The sequence below is a fragment of the Phaethon aethereus genome (genome assembly GCF_964289735.1).
Source record: "Phaethon aethereus genome assembly, chromosome: 8".
Lineage (NCBI taxonomy): Eukaryota > Metazoa > Chordata > Aves > Phaethontiformes > Phaethontidae > Phaethon > Phaethon aethereus.
Genome location: NC_138584.1, coordinates 18,938,015 through 18,955,959, shown reverse-complemented (window position 1 = coordinate 18,955,959; position 17,945 = coordinate 18,938,015). Strand labels below are relative to the sequence as shown.

General features: G+C 36.6%; 1 protein-coding gene across 1 annotated transcript in view; it reads right to left on the bottom strand.

Moving 5' to 3' along the window:
* ODF2L (outer dense fiber of sperm tails 2 like) overlaps window positions 1–17,945 on the bottom strand; it is a gene marked incomplete at both ends in the record, with an annotated part of 30,295 nt that overhangs the window by 373 nt on the left and 11,977 nt on the right. The window contains 5 exons of the mRNA XM_082003264.1: window positions 2,742–2,867; window positions 3,694–3,856; window positions 3,943–4,064; window positions 7,403–7,507; window positions 17,500–17,610. Of these exons, the coding sequence (XP_081859390.1) occupies window positions 2,742–2,867; window positions 3,694–3,856; window positions 3,943–4,064; window positions 7,403–7,507; window positions 17,500–17,610 (627 nt within the window). The remainder of the gene's footprint in view (window positions 1–2,741; window positions 2,868–3,693; window positions 3,857–3,942; window positions 4,065–7,402; window positions 7,508–17,499; window positions 17,611–17,945) is intronic.

The window sequence follows — 17,945 nt, the reverse complement described above, 5'->3', positions numbered from 1 at the left end:
AAAAACTAACCTTCTGGTTTTTTATTATGAAAGACTCCTAGCATCTTAAATCTATTATGGACCTAACACTCTCTTGTGTTGATTTTTCAAGGAAACATTTCTTATTGATCTCTGATGTGACATGATTTTTGATCCCTATTGTTCCTTATTTAAAAAAGATAACTGATAGCAATATTAGCTGCTCATTAGTTCCATACCTGATGCACACCATAGATCATTTGATATACAAATATTACAGGTATTTCCTTTTACCTCCATTATAGATTTCAGATGCTAGTTGCCTAAAATGAATTCAACTTTAAAAAATTGAATTCTACTCTTCAGATTTAAATCCAGCCTTAGAAATAAATAATCAGGTTAGAATGAATAACTGTGAACTTATTTTGTTCTAGTTTCACTACAACAGGAATAAGACCATTTTATAATTTCCCATAATGCGTTCTCGGTTATATGTAAATGTAATTGGAATAAAAAGCAATGAATTAATTGAGAAAAGTTCTTCTCTCAGACATATATACCTATCACATTTATATTTTAACTGTAAGCTTAAAATGGAAACCATTTGGACACATACTTTAATTCTGACAGAGGAGGATTAACAGCAGTGTTCTGTCAAGTGACATGAATTCTCATTATCTAGGACTCGTGGTTCTCAGAGTTTCTTTGCCTTTAGCCATTGGAGTGAGGATTTAAAATGGACTAATGAGCAAACAATTATTCAGAAATTAAAATGTACTGGTAATTTGATTGAAAATAGCAAATTTAAATAATTTTAAACAGAACTAGGCTCTTGAGATCCAGTTCTGTTCCCATCAAACTCAGGAACTGGACTACCACCAGTTTTAAAGAAAACAGAATGAAGCATAAAAATAAACAGTAAAGTAACTTACAAATACCATACAAGTTGCATAAAAATAGATTCCTTTAATACTGATAAAAAAGAACAAAAATCCTGCCAAAAATGCAAGTCTCTCTACTTGTTTTTTAAGTTGCAGAGAGAAATAAATTAGGATCTAATTTTAGGGATGCTCAACTGCCAGTAAAGTTATAACAGTGTATAGCACTGTGTTCTGTAACTCTTAACTTGTCGCTGTCAATGACTCCTTCCATGCTGTTTCTTTTCCTTGTACCTTGGTATTACATCAAAGACAACCAATGCAACTCTATGATAATAAAAACCAACAACATATATATACTATACTGTACACTTTCAGGTTCATTTCAAGACTCCAAAATAAATGCAATTGGGGAATCTTTAACTAGATTTCATGACAAGAGTAGAAAAGATATATTTGAAATACAATATACTGTTTCTACATCACTATAAATCTCTACTACCAAAAAGCCCTGAAAGATGACTAATACCAAAATACCAAACTAGGATCTCTGAACATAGGTCTTAAGGTATAGGATCTGATAAATTCAGATAAAATTTGTCTCTCTCAGCTGAATTACAACACCCTCCCTGCTTCACCTCCCGAAAAAAGAGATTACATGAATGTCTAAGCTTACTACTTTATTAGGGAAAAGAACTTAATTTCTTTCTTAATATTAAGGCAAGGATATTATGGTAATTTGCTTGCTGAATATGATTAAATTCCACATCCCAATTCAACCTGGGATTTCTTCTTGGACAAAGACAAGAAAATTTTATTTTCTATTTTACTTTAACATAGTAAGAAATTCCTATGAAAAAATATTTGCATTAGAATAAAACACTAGCCAATGTCTGATTTTGTTTTAAAGATACTTGTCTTATGGTAAATGCAGACACTAAGTTACACTTGATACAGATAAATGTTAATTAAAACATACTATTTTCAGAACCATATCTCTGATGTCTTATTTGAATCTTGAATAGAGGTTGGCTTGATTTTACTGTTGAATGCTTCAAGTCAGAATTACAGAGTAATAGTTTTGAGAGTCTAGGAGAGCGATACCAAACCTTTTTAGTGTCTTCTATATTTATTTTAAATAACTTTGAAGCTTATTATCACTGATCACAGGACAAATCTCTAACTGTATCAAAACTTTGATTAAAACAAATTATTTGCCATCAGTAATCTGGGGAATTCAGATATGTCTGACATTTTATTAATAGAAAATGTGCTGAAATTTTCGGGATTAGGTAAAACAATAAATCAAGACTTCTTTTCTTTCTTTGTCTTCAGAGAGTATTACTCATCCAAAATACCTTCTTAGACTGTACATATCTTAACTTCAACATATCAAAACCTTGGCATTTAAAGGCTTGACACTTTGAAAAATCAGAATATCTCTTTTGTTACTAACTACGTTTATGTGCAACACCAGTACATAAGCTCAAAGATTTTTACAAAATCCGGTAAGATCAGATTCTTGTATCAACTCAGGAAAAAAAGAAATACCACTATGTTGTTAATGGCACTATTATGCATTTATTTAAATCTAGGTATGCTTACTGAACATGATTAATGTGATACAAGTTCATACATATTTTTTTATTTTTGCCTTGCTGGGAAAACTGGATTGAATAAGTGATGTAAACTCAATATTATTCCAGCGATTTAGTAAAATAGACTGGGCATATGTTAAGTCTATTAGAAATGTCAATATACAAAGCATAGTGTCAAGTTGAATCAATTTGCTGTTCCCCAAAGTATGTATCAATTGTATTAAAAGTGTGTTTTTCATTAAAAGGAATATTATGTAAACGGTGATGTGGTAAATTTTTAAAGTCATAAACAGTACTATTTACTCACATGGTGAAACATGCAGAGGAGTTGTTTTTTCTCTTCTTGCCTCTCTCTCACTTCAGTTTCAAGAACTAGCATTTTTGCCTGAAGGGCTTGTTCTTTGTATGACGTTTTTTCCAGTTCTTTGGCTACCTGTAATAGTAATGTGAGAGAAATTATGTATATTTACTTTCACTTAAAGCCCAATTATTTTCTTATACCTTAGCATTAGTAGCTCTATTTCCTATTCTGTCATCTAATTCTGCAGATATTTCCCATGCACAGAAACTAAACCAACCTGGGAAATATTCTGGAGACATTTCAATTTGGAAAAAAAAATGTCATATTATTGAGAGGGAGACACTTGTGTAACTCATTTGTAAGTTTACCCAAACTTGTTATTTTTTTCAAAACCAAATCAATGTCCTCAGACACTATTGAGAAAATTCAGATAGTTTATTTCAACATGACTAATCTGAAACAGAAATTACAACTTCATACATAACTCCTGATTAAACTAATATAATTCACTGCAATCTGAATTCCTACATTTCCCTTTCCATTTGATTTACTGTTTACATCCTTTCTACAAATGACAAATCTCTGCTTAATATTGAAAGCATGCAGAACCTTCCTTTAAAATGAGAAGGATTTCAACACTAAGGTTCTTGTGGGCTACCCATTCCAAAAAAATAAGAAAAAGGAAAGATTAAGCCTTTGTTCAGAAACTTTTTGCTGTATGTGTGGGATTTAATTATTTTTTATTATTTTTATTATTTTTAAGTATTAAACTCCACAAAGACATTGAATTGTACAATCCATATTTAAACATGCAGAATTCCTAGTAACTTTTTACTATTGCTCCCTCCATGCAAAATAATCTTGTTCCATGTTTTCTTCTCAAGTACATTTGGTTTTAACGCTATATTTAAACAGAAAATGGCAAACAAGTTTAAGAGATGTATTAAATCATCAATACCATTTTTCTCCCTTCTTCCATAGCAGATTCTAGTTGTCTGGTTAATCCATTATATTCTGCAATTTTCTCCTCAAGCTGCAACTTACTGCACTGAAGACTCTCATCTTCTTTTTTGAGACGACAAGCAAGTTCTTCATTTTGAAATTCCATCTTTTCCAATTGCCTTTACACAAAACAGATTAATGTATTATAAATCACCACACCAGAAAAGTGTAGGAATTAATTACAGTCAGATTTTTAAAAAGTTACCTTTTAAGATCTTCATATTTCTTCTGAATGTTATGGTTTTCTGCTTCCAAGGAATGACTGCCCACGGAAGTTACACTGTCTTCTTCCTGTGAAAATGACAATTCGTTGCTAGTTAAAAAGACCTATATACAGGATATTACAGAGTTAAGTAAGCTTGCCTATTAAAACCCGATCAAACAATGTAACTGTAATTTCAGGTAAACACTATATTATATTTAAGTTCTATTTAAAACAAATAAAATACAGCCAAAATAGCAGACAAAAACTTTGTGTGAACACTTCACGATTGAAAACCTGCTATGTAACAAAGCGAACTCCTAACAAAACCCATATGCTGCTCATGCAGCCTTGTGTATTAGGAGTTGGCTGGGTCTATCTCCTTGTGAACTGTGACTCTTAAGATTTAGACTCCAGCAAAAATAAGTTCCCTCACACTATAGTGACAAGAAGCATAAAAATAATACTGCATATACATACAGTTATCACAGAAAAACAGTGTAGCACCAGCAAAGAATTTCAGAAAGTAGTGAATATCACAAAAATGACAATCAAGTTCATAAGAAGAGCTATATCAGTAGCAGAAGCTGAAGAAAGCAAGAAGGCAAACACCGTCTTCCCTGTTCAGCATCCAGATTGACAAACTATTACACGTTTTCTTTTAAATCTCGTAGCAGTAGTGATGAGATTATTGCCCTTGCTACCACCCATCCACAGCACATTAGGAATAAATAGCCACATCACCAGCCTGCTGGCACCATTATCTAAGGGGCAACCTCCATCATTCACAGGACTACCTCAAGCAGTTCCATCCAGTAATTTGAGCTAAGCTGGTTGATTTTGCTTATGTGAATTACAGGCTGTTCAGCTAGCAGACTGGTAGCAGCAGAAACCGATGTCCTGGTCCAGCTGAACCCAGAAGAGGGCTTCTGCACATGGTCCAGTTACTTGAAAAGGAATTTTCCTAAATTTTGATCATAGGATCAAGGGTCAAAATCTCTAAAAGATGTCACCAAGATTTAATGCTGAAATTTAACAGCTGATCCACCACACTAGTGATTATAGTCCCAATTACTTCACTATACCTAAGAGGTTTTTTGCATTTATTTAGGAAAACATGTAGTTAGATTAAAATTACATATATCATTTTACATATGCACCTCAAAATTAATTCTTGCATAAGTACTTTGCTAAGCAAAGGTGGATTTATGAGCATTCCTGGAAGGATAATTTAAAATTATATAAATAAGAACAAATTTTGATGCTATAAAGATCATCTTGACAAGAAATTTAAAACAAAATCATGACCTATTTTTTTATAAGCATATAAAGTCTATAGGGACACAGAAACTCACTGTGTTTCAGCTAAGTTTTCCCACTGACACAGGAATAAGACTAAGCCCTTCTCCCACCCTACCGATTCACACACCTTTGTCATTTGTGCTAGCTGAGTATTCTCCTCTAACTCAAAAGCATGTAAAAGAGAAAAGAGAACAACAAAAATGCCCAAACTTAGCCCTGACATTGAAATTGATGTCACAGACAAAAGAAGAGCTGAGGAATATTCATATTTAGGCTTAAGAGAAAATACAAGCAGTAGTGCTAAAATACTGCTAAAATAGAAATGATCCTATTAAAGCATACTTTTTAATGTATTTTATCAACCAACACAATGTGATTATTAAAATGTTAAAGTTATAATTCATCAACAATATAATATATGACTATCTATCCAAGCAAATATTGTCTGATTTCTAAATTAGTCATTAAAAACAACATGAATGTGGAATTAAATTATTCCACTAGATACAAACAATAATTAGACTTGCACATTTACTTCCAGGGAAGAATATTGCAACACATCTCAAGCGATAAGTACTCAAAAAGATCAAGAATATACTCAGTTAAAAGATACAGAATCTAAAAGTAAATCTAAGTAACTAGTCTTGTCCCACACTGAATTCACATAAATACAGTTGGTGATAGTTTTGTTTGCATTGTGCTATTTCTACAGAAGAAGGTTTTGATTTATGAAGCAAATAACAAAGGAAACCGCACAACTATCACACATGCTAATAGAAAAAAAAGTCCCAGAGACTTTCTTCCACATAATTTTCTCATTTATCTTTAAAAATCAGCATGTTCTAAGCACCTGATCCTGCAGGTCCCTGAAGGTTTTACATTCCTGTGCATGGATCCTTTCCCAAGACATAAACTTTTCCTGATATCCTTGTTGCTTTTCCTCAGCTGCTTTCAGCAAGTCACAAACGTGTTCTAACTCCTTTAACTTGGCCTCCGTTTTGTTCCTCACCTGCACCATAGCATCACAGGAGAAAAATGTAAGTGCAAAACCATAAATTAATTGTTGTAATACTTAGTGGCTTTCCATGTAAGTAATAAATCTTAAATTCTGCACAAGTTGCATAATATCACTTATTTTATAAAATAGTGACAAATTTACAAGTGCACCATTGGAGAAATTTCTCACTCTGACTACATTTCATTAAAGACTCAGTAACACTCACAATGAACATTTACAAAATGATGCAAGTGTTAGCAGTTCATCATGCAATACCCAAATTTTTATTTTATTTTTATTGCAATGTATTTTGGGAGATGGCATACAGACAGATTACACAGTTTACAGGAAATATTCTGACCATACAACTATTGCAGTATTTGTAAAGAGGGCAACACTTAATGCCACCTGAAGCCACACGGAATGCTGTGCAAATATTATTTAGGGGATCAGAAAATATTTTTCTCCATTCTACACCTGAATCATTGAAATAATGATTAGTATAAAATAAAATGAACATCTGAGACACTTCTCCGTGAGGAGTAATTCTGTTCTGTAAAACAGAATATTGCAGGCAATGGAAAACCTGTCCCTGCCTCAGCTTCATCGCTTAAAAGAATACGTATTTTGGTGAGCAGTGGAACCAAGTAAAGTGATTTTCCTACCAATTTTGTATTGTTTTCTGATGCTTAAGAATGTGCTAACTGTGCTTCAGTATTCAGCTCTACCTGCTGAAAAAAATTAAAACTCAGCTCTCTATTGATTCTCTGTTTTAACTGCTAAACTCACACTGCAAAACAGTCTTACAGTAGGTTTGCTTCCCTATGCAACTTTCACAGCTGTTCTGTTGAGAGACCTAGTTTTAAAATCATCAATAACAAAACTGCATTTTTAAAAGTCATAAAATGAATTCTGGAATTCTAAAATAGCATTACTCTAAGAACATTTCTCACCTGTTTGCAACTGTGTAGTATCCAAAAACCACCTGTTCACAAGTAAGAGTTAGTAAACCATTCGATTAATTAAAAAACAATTCTATAGATGGAAAAAGAAAAACAAAAAAGAACCAGTACTTTGTGTCTTCTAATAAGTGGATCACAACAATGTAGTGATTGTCAATGTCCTACAGAACTGTTTGGAAACATGCTTTACCTTAAAACTTACCTTATCCACTTCTAAGCATTTATTTTCTGTTATCCTTTTGTTTTCATTCAAGACTGTTTCATATCTGGATTTCAATTCTTCTACTGTTGTTTGTAATTTTTGTACCTAGGACACAATATATTTTTCACATACATTTTCAAGGTGTTTCTTTTAAATATAGAAAAGAGAATCATTAGTACAAACCATAAAGTAAAACCATTGATTTCTAAATAGAATCTCAATATTTGTCATTATATTAAGTTATTTATTTTCATTATTCTACTCACTACAGCAAATATAAAAGGGTAACCAGGTAAAGAGCACTCTGGTATCAACATTTCGTTTTCAACAAAGGAGAATGAGCTACAGTGGTGCTACAGAAGCAGCCAGTATAACTCACCCTTCTGTCCTCGGATAACAAGTATCACCAACAACAGTTCCCATCTGGAGTCACCACAGCCATAGGCTAGGGAATTTTCATCCCACTCACTGCTTAAGGTTGGCTGTTACCTGGAACTACATCTCCCATCTTAAAGCTGGCAACACTAATTGTGGTGATGTGTCCCACAGACAAGGCACACTGGTTGTACTTGTGAAATATGTTCATCTGATTCATGTGATGAAGTGTAACCTTCTGTACTTTTATGGATTTCTCCTGCACCATGAAAAGGGGTAACCCGTTCGGCCTTTCCCACCAAAACTTTTGTTTTACAGGAGAAAGTTAAAACTACTTTGCTGGTATATCAGCTCAAACTGTTATAATTTACCTGTCCAATTGAGTGACAGAGGCTAGTCAATTAGAAATTTTTGATTTATTAAAGCAAGCGACCAGTAAGCAAAACAGCGCTGGGCGACCGGGGAGTCTCCTGCTCCACCAACGGCCGGCAACTTAACAGGTCTTTCAGTCCTCTCTTTATACTTTTTTTTCACTCGCGCCTTCTTTCAAATCTTCCAATTGCAATCTACTCCGCTCCCTCCTCCCCTTCTACCTCAGGGCTTGTTTTGTCTTGTTGCCGGGCTTGTTCTGTCTTGTAGCCAGGGGTATTCAAGGTGTTAAGCAACGATTTCTTATCATGCTGTTCCATCTTACTATACAGTTCTTTCATTCTTAGCTTTACCATCTAAACTTTAATGCTTTAAGAAAACTTTAGCAAACATGGTTCTAACACATATCACAGGACTTAATTGCATAACACCTATACACAAAGTTTGATGAACAAAACAGTTTACAATTTATCACAAAACCAGTTTGACCACTAACCGCATAGTATTGTGTAAAGAGAAACTTGTAAAGTGCATGAATAAAGTTTGGGGTCATCCTGGGGGCTGAGGAAGATTCGAGAAGACTCCAGAAGGAGAAGAGGGCATGCGCCAAAGAAGACACACCTGTTCATGAATACGTATTAGCAGACACGCCTATTCATGAATATGTATTAGCAGACAGATCACGCTGAGGAAGATTCGAGAAGACTCTAGGAGGAGAAGAGGGCATGCGCCAAAAAGACATGCCCATTCATGAATATGTATTAGCAGACAGGATATAAACCAAGAACAGGAAGTGTACCGCGTGCGTCTTGGTGGAGTGGAGGCCTCCGGCGCACCCAGCGCGGCTTGCTTGCCTCTATTCGCTTAATAAATTGTAAACTTAAATTGGAATCCTGTTTGGGACTCAATCATTTATCACAATTTGGGGGCTCGTCCGGGATGGTTTTGGTTCCTGAATTCTGACTTGATCTAGGAGGGGCGCCCCACCATTTGATGGCTCCTGATCGGGTCCGGACTAACGCCATCCTGAACGTAGGGGCAAGCAAAGAATTTGATTTTTTTATGAGCTCCCTTGCTGGCTGCAGCAGTTTGTTTTGCCCGTAATTCTGCGCGCGAAGATCCGAAGGAAGACGACGGAGTCGTAAGTATTTAAGGTGTATACCATTCGGTTGGGTGGGATTCGGTTGCCTGTGTGTGTAAGAGTGTGACTGAGACGGAACCTAGTTCCGAAGCGATTGTGGAGGTCTTCTAACCGCGGTTCCAATCTCCGTGAGGGACTTGGCCGGTGAAGGACCGAAGTGATTCCTATAGGATTTGTGGGTGGGTGATAGGTCCTAAATCCCCTGCAAGACACTCTTGCTGGTAACCAAGGGCTGTAGGAATTGCCACAATAAAAATTCCTAGATGGGTCAGACGAAATCGAGAACCCAGGACCAGAAGAAAGGGAGCGAATTACCAGAAATACCTCCGGAGAGTCCACTAGGAATAATGATTAAAAATTGGAATAATAGGGGCCCCAGAAAAGGAAAAAGTAAATTAAAATTAGTTCAATATTGTATGGTAGAATGGCCAAAAGAACCTTTGAGACCGCATGTCTTTTGGCCTGTTTTTGGATCTTTTGAAGACTGGGTCTGCCAGGCTTTAAATATATATGTTAATTCGAAGGAACCTTTTAGTCAAGAGGAAAGCGATTATGCCTCACTATTTACATTAAAAACAGATAAAAAGTTTGAGGAAGAGGAGAAAAGTGAAAAGGAAAAAGATGATAAAGGGGAGCCACTGGATAACCTACGGCCTCCATATCCTAATAATCCATTTTCGGCGGCGGCTCCCCCTCTGGTGGTCGTAGTACCTCTACTAGTACCACCGTTGCCCCTATCTCCACCACCAACAGCATCGGAATTAGATCGATCTCCGGCTGCATGTACGAGAAGTAGGACTGCTGTATCTGAGGGAGCTTTTCTATATCCTTCACGAGAAGTACCCCTCGGAGGTAATCGGGGAAGCATCGGGTTTGTGGCAGTCCCGTTAAATACCACAGATGTAAGAAATTTCAAAAAAGAAATGGAGACCCTATTAGATGATCCCCTCGGAGTAGCTGAAAAACTGGACCAATTCCTAGGCCCCAATACCTATACCTGGGAAGAAATACAGTCCATTTTAGGGATCTTATTTACCGCTGAGGAAAGGGGAATGATTAGACAAGCTGGAATGAGAATTTGGGAAAGACAGAATCAGACAGGACCCCCGGGAGATCAGAAATGGCCAAATGTGGATCCCTACTGGGATCATCAACAACCCCAAGGAAGACAGAATATGAGGGATTTGAGGACGTTAATCATACAGGGAATAAGAGAAGCGGTTCCCCGAGGGCAAAACATCAATAAGTATTTAACGAACAACAAGGGAAAGACGAATCTCCAACAGAATGGTTGGAGAGGTTGAGAAAAAATCTACAAATGTATTCGGGAATTGATCCAAATACAGTGGCTGGGACCGCACTCCTTAGAACACAATTTGTAGCTAAATCCTGGGGGGATAGAAGAAGGAAATTAGAAAAATTGGAAGACTGGCAAGAAAGAGGATTAGGGGAGTTACTTAGAGAAGCCCAGAAAGTCTATGTTAGGAGGGATGAAGAAAAACAAAAAGCAAAAGTAAAAATGTTCGTAGCAGCAGTAAGAGAAAGTCAGAAAAATAAGACTCCGTCTGGAGAGAAAGGGGAAAAAAGAATAGAGCAGACACCCCGGGGACAGCCTTATCGAGAAAGATTTACAATTCCCGTCTGTTACTACTGTAACAAGAGGGGACATGTTCAGAAGAACTGCCGTAAGCGGGAACAAGATGAGAAAATGTTCAAAGATTAGGGGTGTCAGGGGCTGTATCTTCTGGGGACTTCAACATCAACAGAGCCCTTGATAAAATTATTAATTGGTCCCCATAAAGAGGAATTTTTATTTTTAGTGGATACAGTGGCCAAAAAATCAACCATTCAAAAACTTCCAAAAGGAATAGAAAAAGGGAAGAGTTATATGTCAGTAGTAGGAGCAAAAGGAGAGCCTTTTAAAGTAAGTATATTGGAAGATGTAGAAGTAGAAACAGAAAAGAAAATTCGTCTTAATGATTTACTTTTGCTCCCTGAAGCGGAATACAATTTATTAGGAAGGGATTTGATTTTGAAGTTAAACTTGAGCATTCACAGTCAAGGAGACAAATTGCAGATAAAATTACACACTTTAACACAAAAAGATGAAGAAGCTATTAACCCCTCAGTGTGGTATAAAGGGGAAACTGGAAAGATAAAAATGGACCCCATAAGTGTTCAAATAATAGATCCGCACCGCCCAATTAGAATCAAGCAATACCCTATACCTATGGAGGGTCGAAAAGGATTAAAACCTGTAGTTGACAGACTTTTGGAAAAAAAACCCCTAGAACCATGTATGTCACCTCATAACACGCCCATTCTTCCCGTAAAGAAACTGTAAAGAAACTGGACGGGTCATACAGGATGGTGCAGGACTTAAGAGCTGTATATCCGCGAACAATCACTAAATTCCCTGTGGTGGAAAATCCTTATACTTCATGGAGTCATATATCTCCCAAACATACTTGGTGTAGTGTAATAGGTTTGAAAGATGCTTTTTGGGCCTGTCCTCTGGATGAGGGATCCAGAGATTATTTTGCCTTTGAGTGGGAGGACCCTGAAACAGGACCAAAACAATAATTAAGATGGACTGTGTTACCACAAGGGTTTACGGAGTCACCAAATCTATTTGGACAAACTTTAGAGAAAATCTTACAAGATTTCACAACACCCAAGGAAGTACAATTACTGCAATATGGAGACAATTTATTAGTAGCGGGAGAAACTGAAGAGGGGACCCGAAAAGCCACCATTAAACTGTTAAATTTTCTAGGGGAAAAGGGATTAAAGGTGTCCTGATCAAAGCTACAGTTTGTAGAACAAGAAGTAAAATACTTAAGACATTGGCTGACTAAGGGAAGAAGTTAGATCCTGATAGGGTATGTGGGATTCTATCCTTAAGACCCCCACAAACTAAAAAGGAAATTAGGCAAATATTGGGATTACTAGGATATTGTAGACCATGGCTTGAAAATTATAGTGAAAAAGTAAAATTCCTATATGAAAAATTAACTAATAACCAACTTAAGTGGTTTAGTGAAGATGATCAGAGATTTGAGGAAGTAAAAAAGGCATTAATACAAGCACCTGTATTGAGCCTCCCAGATGCAGAAAAACCTTTCTCTTTGTGAATACATCAAGCCAGACAGCATACGGAGTTCTTGCTGAAGACTGGGCAGGAATCAAAAAACCCGTGGGGTATTGTTCTAAGTTACTTGATCCAGTAAGCAGAGGATGGCCTGCTTGTCTCCAAGCTTTGGTTGCTACAGCATTATTAATAGAGGAAGTTAGGAAGATTACCTTCAGTGCTCCTTTAAAGGTGTATACCCCACACAATGTCAGAAATGTTTTACAACAAAAAGCGGAAAAATGGTTAACGGACAGCCGGATCCTGAAGTATGAAGCAATACTAATAGACTTCCCTGACTTAGAACTGAGGGTGACTTCTGCTCAGAGTCCAGCACAATTCTTGTTTGGAGAACCATCAGAGGAATTACAACATAACTGTTTAGAGGTGATTAAGACCCAGACTAAGGTGAGACCAGATTTAAGAGATACTGAGTTGGAAAATGGAGAAGTGCTGTTTATAGATGACTCCTCCTGAGTGGTAGAAGGGAAGAGAAAATCGGGATAGCAATAATTAATAAGGACTTAGAACTTGTGGAATCGAGACCTCTGAGTCCATCATGGTCAGCTCAGGCTTGTGAGCTGTATGCCCTATGTAAGGCCCTGGAATTATTAAAAGGAAGAAGCGGGACGATATTTACAGATTCTAAATACGCATATGGGGTGGTCCACAGTTTTGGAAAAATTTGGGAAGAGGTTTGATTAATACTCGAGGAATTCAATACATCAAGAATTAATAGTAAAAAATTTAAAGGTGTTAAGAGAACCAAAGGAGATAGCAGTGGTACATGTGAGGGGACACCAAAAGGGATTAGATTACCGAACTAGAGGAAATAACTTAGCAGATAGAGGCCCAGGAAGCAGCCTTGAGGACTAAAGTTGCCAAAATTAATGTCTCACAAACAAAGGAGGACACCAACGAAGAAGGACGAGAGGAAGGAGAGAAGTTTACCCCAGAAGAACAAACAAAATTGGAGAAAATGGGAGCTAAATTAGAACAAGGAAAATGGACACTGCCTGATGGGCGAGAAATGTTGCCCAAAGCGTACACCACGCAAATATTGGAATGTTTGCATGCGCAAACACATTGGGGTACAAAAGTGTTAAGTGATCATTTTCTTAAACAATTTGGTTGTATTGAAATTTTTGAAATGGCAAAGCAAATGACAAAAGGTTGCTTAACTTGTTAAAAGGTAAATGAGAAAGTGTTTCGACAAGTAGATCATTTAACACAGTGGGTAGAAGCTTACTCTGTAGCACAAGCTACGGCACAGATGGTGGTAAAAATTCTATTGGAACATTTGATACCTAGAGATGGGATAATCCAGTACATTGATTCTGACCAGGGCACACATTTTACTTAAGGTAGAAAGAATGAATCAAACTAAATTAATGATTGAGACACAAATGCCCTGGACGAAATGTTTACCATTGGCACTTCTAAACATAAGAACTAAACCATACAGTGAGACTGGATTGTTGTCACATGAAATGTTATATGGCATGCCTTATTTTCAAGGAATGCCTCTGGGAAACAATGTAATTGAGGATCATAGTATCCAACAATATATAATTACGATTGGAAAAAGATTAAAAGAATTAAGAGAGATTGGGATGGTGGCCCAACCACCACCTTTAGGATTTGCAATTCATCAGTTAGGTTTCCTTCTTTCCATGTTTTTATTAGAATTTTATCTCCTGGTTCTATCTCCCCTCTGGGAAGGACCTTTTCTTGTTTTATTAACTACAGAAACAGCTGTGAGAACTGCTGAAAAAGGATGGACACGTGTTGCGAGTGAAAGGTCCAGTAAAGGAGTGGAAATTCACATCTGACTAAATTACTGTGGGTATTTTATTGTGGCTACTCCTGTAGAATTGGTGAACAGGGAGACTACTGAGTGGATATCCATTAGGGAAAACAATAACAGGGATCAGTTTTGCAAATACACTAGTGTATGGGAGGATCAGCAAAGAACAATTTTTTTTTAAGAAAAACTCGGAAAAAGGAGCTGGAACTAGAATTTGTCCTTTGTGTAGAAGGTGGTGTTTATTTGTAAGAGTGAAATGTTCTCAGTGCAATAAGTATATTATCTCTCCAAGAGGAGGACAAGAACTTAGTTTAAGAAATAATATAGACTTTAGGTGCATCTGCTGTGGAACATTCACCCCCTTCGAAGAATTAATTTGGGTACTAAGAAAGCACCCCCTTAAAGGAAGGAAGAGGGCAAGACCGGAGGGGAACTGGTGTTGCGGCTTAAAAAGGGTCTGCCAAGGGCTGCAACCCCTTCGGGCTGTGACCGCTGATCACTATGGCCCTGACCGGACCTCTTCTAGTTCTACTTGGGGTGAGTTCCTTGAGTCTGACTACGGCAAATGACTGTAGTCAATGTGTAGTATGCAAGTGATAAATATTTCTGTCCTAAAACCTCACCCCCCCATTGTTATGTTCCATATAGTAATTGTGGAACAGAGAAGGTAACAGAACTGTACGCTATGATCCAAAAGAACTCCCTTGCCAATATTGGGTAGAGATGAAGACAGAAGTAGGAAGATTAATTGGAACAAGTAAGGTTGTAACCAATTTGAACAGCATCCAGCTGGGGTTTACCCCAGAAGCGTGTAGGAACTAACTTAGAGGCAAAAATTGAAAAACTGAGGACCTTTTCTAATTGTACAGCCTGTACCTGTAATCCAGTAAATGTAACTTGTACAAACTTAGAAAAGTAACCAAAATGGGACTTACGATATATGGACCTGGAGAAGACCCAGGTATAGTTACTAGTATTGAAATAAAAGAAAGAACAAAAGAATCGGTACAGCATACTTACTTAATTCATTTTATCATGAAATAGAAACAGGAGTGAAACATGAAATTCCCACAGTTGCTAAAAATCTATTTGTAAATCTTGCTGAAAACATTGCTAAGTCATTGAATATAACTAATTGTTATGTTTGTGGTGGAACAAATCAAGGTGAACGATGGCCATGGGGAAGCTATGGAGAGCAATATAAGTAATCCCCAAGTTTGGAAAACAATGGGAAAGGGTAATAGGAAACAACAGTGGGTACTCCAAACAAGTATAATTGGAAGGAGTTGTTGGCAAAATACCAAATGGTTGGCCAACTCCTGAAGGACATTACCGGATTTGTGGCAAGCTAGTATATGCATATTTGCCAAAGAATTGGAACTATAAGACCTAGTTTTTTCCTGTTATCCATAAATCGGGGAGAGCAAACGAATGGCCTCCTGAGAGAATCATTGCCTATTACATTATGATCCAGCTACATGGGCAGAAGATGGATCTTGGGGTTACAGGACCTCCATATATATGCACTCGGATTAATTGCAAAATAAAATACCAAGATGAGAACTGCTTTATATCAAAATCACTTAGCTTTGGATTATTTGCTAGCACAAGGAGTTGTCTGTGGAAAATTTAATCTTAGTAACTGTTGTTTAGAAATTGATGCTGTAAATGAGCTTGTAAAAGAAATGAAGAAAATTGCACATGTCCCAGTTCAAAGTTGGAATGGAGTCAATCTAGAGGGATTCTGGGGAGATTTTATGGGTGGTGATTGGCTTACTAAAATCGGGATAGTTGTATTGGGGATAGGTGGGGGATTGTTACTAGATTAATCCACTCGGTTATACAAGGAATGCAGATACCTGCAGTATCTATTGATCCTGAACCAGGGAAAGAGCAAACTCATTCCCTTATGATAATAAAAACAAAAGATGACCAATTTGGCAAGTGTTGACTCGATTGGAAATGAAAACACTAATCAATACTATAAAGAAGAAGATGGGGGATTGTGAAATATGTTCATCTGATTCGTGTGATGAAGTGTATCCTTCTGTACTTTAACGGATTTCTCCTGCACCATGAAAAGGGGTAACCTGTTCGGCCTTTCCCACCAAAACTTTTATTTTACAGGAGAAAGTTAAAACTACTTTGCTGGTTTATCAGCTCAAACCAGTTTGACCACTGACTGCATAGTATTGTGTAAAGAGAAACTTGTAAAGTGCATGCATAAAGTTTGGGGTCATCCTGGGGGCACGCTGAGGAAGATTAGAGAAGACTCTAGAAGAAGAGGGCATGTGCCAAAGAAGACACACCTGTTCATGAATATGTATTAGCAGACAGGATCATGCTGAGGAAGATTAGAGAAGACTCTAGAAGGAGAAGAGGGCATGCTCCGAAGAAGATACGCCTATTCATGAATATATATTAGCAGACAGGATATAAACCAAGAACAGGAAGTGTACTGCGTGCGTCTTGGTGGAGAGGAGACTTCCGGCGCACCCAGCGCGGTTTGCTTGCCTCTATTCGCTTAATAAATTGTAAACTTAAATTGGAATCTTGTTTGGGACTCATTTATCACATACTTACCGAGTTAGTATCAAGTCTTTCCTCTTGTCAATAATTAAAAAAAACAAAGTGAAGACTGTCAGTCAAATGGTACTTATACTATAGTAGAAATATATACAACTTTGAACCAATGTTCTAAATTTCCTTCTCTGAGAGTAAAGCCAAATACAAAAAAGGCATAGATAAAAAGACCATTTTAAGTCTGATTTCTATGTTTTGTGGGTATTTTCAATGTGGAGCTACCAATGTAAATAAAATAACTCTTACAACATTACTTGAGTGTTCTTTTACTGTTCTTAGGAATGTAGAAATAAAAGATATGACCAAGGAGATTTAAAATACCAGTGGATATGCTCACTAAAGACATCAGACTCAAATTTTACTTTCTAAATATAGTTTACTGGGTTGCCAACTTGCTCTTTTTAGGAAGCCAATCTTTTCTAAGCAAGTATGTAATGATAGCTCTGTTGGCTTCAGTGAGCTTCAACTGGGCTTCACATAATTCAGTAAAGATTATGGGTACTTGTAATAGTGTGCAGACTTTTTTTGGATATGGTTTGTAATGGCACTCTCTTCTATCATTCACAATGTTTTGATAGTATTACAATCAACGTGACAAGGAATCTGTTTTACTATAAAAAACCTTTTTAATTTCCTCAAAACTACTTAAAAATTTAAAACGCATACTTGCACATTTCAAATATGCTAGTCACCTGATTTTTATACTGTTCAACAAGGTTTTCCTGCAGCTTTGCCTTGTCATACAGATTCAGCAGTTCATTTTCTACAGAAACAGTACTGGTTTCCAATATAGCAAGGGAAGCCTTGATTAAAACATGGAAAATATACAATTGTAAGAGTGTTATTAAAATAACACAATTTACAATATGATACTACTAGCAAGTCACTTGCAGACATTAAAAAGTGACACAATTATTTATCCTGTCAAACAAAAATGATAGCCCACAGTTCATTCGTCAGCTCACCAGAATATTTACTTTCGAGGATAAATAGAATACAAAACCTGTAAACCCTTTAAAAAATTGAAATTAATAATTGAGCTAAACTCAGTTCTTTAATTTGAAAGAAAATTTTAGAAACATAAAAGAACAATTTCCAATTAAGCAATTTTGTAGCTACTGACAGTAAAACAAACGGC